This window comes from Tupaia chinensis, unplaced genomic scaffold (assembly GCF_000334495.1).
Source record: "Tupaia chinensis unplaced genomic scaffold, TupChi_1.0 Scaffold000217_1, whole genome shotgun sequence".
Classification (NCBI taxonomy): domain Eukaryota; kingdom Metazoa; phylum Chordata; class Mammalia; order Scandentia; family Tupaiidae; genus Tupaia; species Tupaia belangeri.
The window spans coordinates 775,980-782,509 of record NW_006159692.1 but is presented as its reverse complement, the minus strand read 5'-3'; the positions used below and the strand labels follow the sequence as shown (position 1 = coordinate 782,509).

General features: G+C 36.0%; 1 protein-coding gene across 3 annotated transcripts in view; it reads right to left on the bottom strand.

The window, feature by feature from the left end:
• Positions 1–2,697: 2,697 nt before the first annotated feature.
• LOC102473101 (lipase member J) overlaps positions 2,698–6,530 on the bottom strand; it is a 30,188-nt gene continuing 26,355 nt past the window's right edge. For all 3 annotated transcript variants that reach the window (XM_027771482.1, XM_006147601.3, XM_006147602.2), the window contains 2 exons: positions 5,018–5,089; positions 2,698–2,983 (listed from right to left, as the gene is read on the bottom strand). In XM_027771482.1, the coding sequence (XP_027627283.1) occupies positions 2,750–2,983; positions 5,018–5,089 (306 nt within the window). In that variant the 3' untranslated portion in view covers positions 2,698–2,749. The remainder of the gene's footprint in view (positions 2,984–5,017; positions 5,090–6,530) is intronic.

The window sequence follows — 6,530 nt, the reverse complement described above, 5'->3', positions numbered from 1 at the left end:
AATTCACACTCAACTCTAGGCTTCACCCTTTCCACCTTGCTCTCCTCAGGAATTGCAAATGTTTGGGAGAGTTATGTATTATTTAGAAACTGAAAGTTAAAAAAAGTTTGTCATCCCCTAAAGCATAAATGCTTGCATGTAATTATTTCAAAGTCTTTACTTTTTAGACCAGTTTTAGATTCACAGAAAAATTGGGTGGAAAGTAGAGGTTTTCCACATTTCTGGTTCTCAGACATGCATTGACTCTCCCATTAACAACATCCCTCACAACAGTGAGTAGTAATATGGTGCTAAGGTTTGAGGAAGGAACATTTCATGGTGTCATGATTAGGTCTGTCTTGCAGTGAGCCTATGCCTCTGGACAGTCGATCTTGGATATTGGGGTGATCCGGCCTAATAACCAATGCAGAAAAGAAGCGAACCTGATTCTTTGTCTCATGCTCAGGAAGAATGAGAATGTTGACGAACAAAGGAGATAGGGAAGTGAGGTTTATTGAAGGAAAGAAAGGTTCTTCACAGGGAGTTAGAAAAAGTGGGTAGCCCATTTGGAATGCTCATTAGGGGTTTTTAATCCTATGTAGGAGGAATTTGTGCAATTTGTTCCCCTTGAGGTGGGTGGACTTGTCAGATGGGTCTAGCGAGTCTTGTAATTTTGGAGTGAGTACATAGGTCATGAGATCCTTTTTGTCTAAAAGCTTTGGGCTATAAATACCATTATCTTGTTCTGGAATATGATGGGGCCTGGAAAAGGCCTTACTTGCTATATTTGTTTTAGGTCATGCCACCTAGGTAATCATTGAACTATTGTTGAAGGCTGCAGGGCATTTTTTGTGAGCTAGAAGTTTCTTATGAATGCTTAGCAACTGCTACTCCATCTTTGGGCCTATGTCCTGATTTCGTGTTTCTTAGGGCTCTTTCTCCTGTCTCACTATGACCTTCAGAATTTCTTTTCAGTTCTACCTTTTACCTTCTTAGGTGGCACAGAATTGCTTCAGTGGGGTGGAGTTGAGTATTTATCTTCTCTCAAAGGAAAAAGATAGAGCTGAATGAAGTTGAGTTTTCCCTTCCAATAGGTCCATTCGGATCTGATAAAACCTAGCAGGTTAGGCTCTGGTTTCTCTGGAGGGAAGCCCTATTAAGAACACGGTGCTGTGGTGTGTTTCAAAACAGGTCTTTTTCTCCTCTATCTGCTGGAAGCACAAGGCAATTTTTCTTCAATATTTACTGTGAGAAGCTGGAAAATTCTTTCAGGTAAAACTTCCAAAAGTGTGGAAGCCCCTCTGTGACTGGATTTCCCTGTGGTTTTTAACTCTTAGACTTGTCCACAAGGCACTACCAGTAATTCATTAAGTATCATTTAGATTTCCTGCATTGGTGGTATTTTCCTCAGAAGTTTATACCTGTAAGCTGTGACTACCTGTATTTGCTTATCTGTCTCTGTACTAAGGTCAGATTTGGTCCTGTGTCTTTTTTTAAAATGATCTAGGACAGTTGTTGATTTTTCAGTCTGTTCAGCTTTTTATTTGTTGTTAAGACTTAGAAGCAACTTCTAAGTTCCTTACACGAGGAACTGAAAACCAGAAGTCTGTGAATGACGTTGAAAAAGACTTCAGTGTGCATATGTTGTTGATGCTCATTTTCTTGTCATAATCTGTTACTCCTATAATAAGTATTACATTTATTGAATTTATTGACAGTATTTTCTCATCACAAATCTTAAGCCTCTTCCCATATTCCAGTATTCTCTGGACCAAATCTATACTTGTCTGGAATACAGAAACAGAAAATTCTTGAGTCTTTCATTCACTAACTATAGTGAATGATATTCTGTGAGGTCACCTTCATATTTATTTGCCTAGGAATACACTTAACCATTGCTAATCTTAACACACATAGACAAAGGTAACTATATTCTCCTTATGCTCCACATTCTGACAGGTGAGGTATAATCCCTCTACAGATTTTAGGATCTCCCTACCTCTGAGACTTGGTTTGAGGTGACAAGGCTGCAACATTACACTGGGAGTTGTGCTTTTTTTTCTGCTCCATTTCTCTCCAAATTTCTTCACATAGCTTGGAAGTGTTTTTACTCTTCATTCAACAGAGAAGAAAATAAACTACCATATCAAAAAGTATTCCTCCAAACTCTATCTTTAATAGTATAAATGCATATTCTTCTGGAGAGGGGAAAATAGTTTCTTATAATTGAAAAATGTTTAAGATTATTGTTTCTATTTAGAAATTTTTAATTTTATTTTTACAATTTTAGTTTGCTATAGAATGTGTGTGTGCTTGCTGGAAAGAGAAAGAGAGGGTGAGAGAAAAATTACTCCCTGGGTGGATGATCACACCATAATCCCTTCTATCTCCTTTTTGGGATTTTGAGCATAAACACACACACACATGGTGTTTTTCAAGTCGCCAGATCAAGGACTCAGCCTGTGCACCCAGCCATGTGGGATCTACCCACCCTGACCTCCACACCACCCACTGGTACGATATTATTGTTTTAAATCATTTATTTAAGTTCTATTTAGAAATTCAATAGACTTCTTTGCACTAATTAATAATCACTACCCTCACATGACAAATGCCACTAATTTAATAAATGGAGGATCAAAGGGCAATGAGAACATATAGTAAAAAATTATGTACTTTATTTAAATAAGTGAAACAATACCCAATAAGAAAAAATAATTGGATTTAATAGCAGTGAGACAGATCCTTAAACATAGAGTACCATGGTTCTTTATAAATTGTCTTGCATAATATCAATGATTTCACGGTAAACTTGATGATAGGCATCTAATCCAAACAGAAAGTCTATATGATTGTAGTATGAAATAGTTTTGTGGTAAATGTGGTTTGTGATTTCAGAATGTAAAATGTTAACATCTTCAGGGTCAGCCAACAAGTCGCTTTCCCCATTCCAAGTTGCAGTTGGCACATTCATATTTGTCACATTGTACAATGGAGAAGTTGTCTAAAAGTAAATGAGTTTTTAAAGTTTTTAATGATAATTAGAACACTCTATTTATTAATTTTTCATTTTAATTTTTTTTCTAGAGGGTGCATGTGCTCACCAGAGATAAAGGAAAAGTAAGGAAGCATCTGGCATGGGGAGTGGTCACAATAAAATCCCGTAATTTTTCCTTCCTTTTGGGATTTTGGGTATGTATGCACATGTGCCTAGCATGTTTTTCAAGCTTCCGGGTCTGGGATTCAGTCGCACAGGCACCTTAACCACCATACCATTCACTGGTACTATTTATTAATATTTTAGATGATAAATTAAAAATGCTATTTTAAAATAGGTTGAACTTAGGACCAGCAGGTGCTGGTTAGGGTGCTAGTTAGGGTGCTGGAGTCCCAGATGGCCAACTGCAGGTCAAGTCCCGGACCTGGTAGTTTGCTTTCTCATTTTCCCTCTCTCTTTCTCTCTCGCTGTTTCTCTTTGGTGAGCACACATGCCCTAAGAAAATTTTTAAAAATAAAAATATCAACAAATAAAATTAAGTAAATAATTATTTTTTAAAAAGAGGTTGAACCAAATGGAACCAACTTAATGGATCTGTAAAGCAGAGATGAAATAACAGGTATTACAAGTTTCATTTCGATATAAACCATACATCTAATTCAGATAATTCAGATGTAAATCATATATCTGATTCAGAGTATTTAGGCATTTCACAGAAGTAATTTTAGTACTTTTATAAATCAAGAAAGTAGTTTAATTAAATTTTCTGTGGCTATGTTATTATTAATATATTTATCAATAAATTATAAACATGCAGTCAAGGTCAACTCTGATATCACTGAATTTGATCCTCAAATTTTACTTCAATCCAAGTACCTAAGCACAAGAGTTAAGTGCTATCCATAGAGAGTGGGATCCTACGTGACTAGCTGCAGCTTGAAACAGGTTCCAGAGGCTCAAAAAACATGCAAGGTATGTGTGTGTGTGTGTGTATATCCAAAATCCTGACAGGATGAAGAGATGGAAGAAAAATGAGCATGACCATATCCCATTGAGGGCTGTTTTCTGTCTCCCTCTTTCTCTTTCTCCCCCTCTCTCTCTTCCTCTCTCTCCCTCTCCCTCTGTCTCTCTGGTGAGCATATAAACACCCTGGCAATAAAAAACAAAAATTTACTTCAGATTTGTACACAAGCAAATCACATCTGGCCTGGAGTTTCTTGCAGCAGAAAAACATGGTAGAAAAGCATTAACTCTGAAGTCAGATAGACTTGATCTCTAATACTGCAAAAATATTATCATACTTAACAGAAATTTTAACCACATTCTCATTAACCTGTAAGTTTTTCCTAATTGTTATATATAGTTGTCTTATCTTTCCAAATAAGAATAACTGATTTTTAAGAAAAAATATATACTATGCCTTTTCTTTCTTTTCTTTTCTTTTCTTTCTTTCTTTCTTTAGTTTGCTATAGCATGTATGCACTCACTGGGGAGAGATAGAGAGAAAGAAATGGAGAGAGAGTGAGAAGTCACTCCCTAGGCCACACTACAATCCCTTCTCCTCCATTCTCTTCTTGGGATTTTGAGCACGTATGCATACACATGCACTAAAACTTATTGTTCAAGTTGCCAGGTCTAGACTCGAACTGCAGAGTTGGCCAGGTGGGATGCAGCTGCTTTATCCACCATGCCTCCTGGCTGGCTGAGCCTTTTACTTCTTATTTAATCGAGTACAGAGCAAGGCTTATTGCAAACACAATATTTTCCACTTGAGAGATAATAAATTTTTCTCTTGCCTGACAATGTTTCTAAGCTTATCCTGTATGTTCATTGTTAAAAATACATAGAATATATAAAAAGTTTTTTGGGTTAGATGTGACAATATAGATTCAAATCAAAATGACTTTCATTTGCTGGTTCTTCTCATTATTTTATTGTCCTTTGAGGATTTATAGATTATCTTTGATTTATAGTAAAATCATTTATAGTAAAATCCAGTAAGGAAGGGAGATAATTTTTATTTTGTAAATAATTATATACCTGATTAAAATGAACCAAGTTCAGAACAGGACTTCCCCAGTCAAAAGCTTTCAATTGAGTTGAATTTAAAAGCTGAAAGAAAAACAAAAATAAGACTATTTATTTGTACATTATAGCAGCTGATACAAATTAGCTATGTACTGCAAATGTGTCCCCTTTGTACTGGGTCTTGGTATTTATGTAAATGAGCTTCTTTGCTCTTCTCTGCCTCTATAGGGTAAGCTACAGAAGAGTGGTTGGGTGATTCTGTCATCTTCATATCAATGCATATATTCCAAGACCTTTTACTATCCAAAGGGGGCCCATGTGCTTGGAATAACACCAGCATTCTTCAGAAATCTTCATCAGCAGAGGTTAAAGGTGATTGTTTTGCACTGACAAAAAATATCACATCACTAAACATTGCTTCAAACAACAGAGTTCAACAGGGTGTCACAGAAGCCATCTTTAACCCTCACAGCCTCACCACCACAGTTTGCTGTAAGTCTATTAAGTCTGATCTGATTGTCCTCATTTATTCTCCTCATTATGCTTTCATTGGAAGGTCAGACCCGAGTTACCTATATTTTGGGGTATGTAAAACCTTATAAGGCTCCAAATCTTACTGCCTTCCAACTCTCTCCAATTCCTAACTCTTTCTACCATTTAGATTTACATCATTAACCCTAAATCTTAAGCCTCTTCTCTGAGCCTTCTTGCTCTATTCACAATCTGGTTTCCCTGAAAACAATGCTTCCCCTATAGCACTTTTTTTTTTTAATAAACTTTAGCACTTATAATGTTTGTTCAGGGAATAGTATCTTTTTTTTCCTTTAAAAAATGATTTATTTAATTTTATTTATTGTTATTTTTACATTTTTATTTCATTTTCTTTTATACATTCAATCATATTATTATTTGGCTTACAAAATGGATATTTCAGCAGGTGAACATCTGTCCCTAGCATAGTTGATAAAACTACAAAATATCTTCAACAGATTTTCAACCATATTTCTTTGTGCCATTAATGCTTTGCCTCCCTATTTTTCTTCTAAATGTCCTTCCTCAGACCCTCCTCTTTCACACACACTATATTTGGTATTTACATCTATATACTGTGTTTCTATATCCTTTAGTCAATTATTTTCATTCATAGAGTGTGGACACTCGGTATATATTAAGTGGGGACACACAATGCCTCTCCTTCATAGCCTGGCTTGCTTCACTCAGCAGTAAATCTTCCATATTGATCCACTTCCTGTCATAAGCCAGGGTTTTGTTGTTCTTTATGACTGAATAGTATTCCATAGAGTATATGTGCCACAGTTTTTCTATCCATTCATCTGTTTGTGGGTATTTGGGTTGTTTCTATGATGTAGCAATTGTGAATAGTGCCACAATAAACATCAACGTGCAAGCACTTTTCCGATTAAGTATTCTTCTGTTCTTTGGGTACATATTAAGGAGTGGAATTGCTGGATCATATGGTAGTTCTATTTGTAGATTTTTGAGGAATCTCCAAATTGTTCTCCAC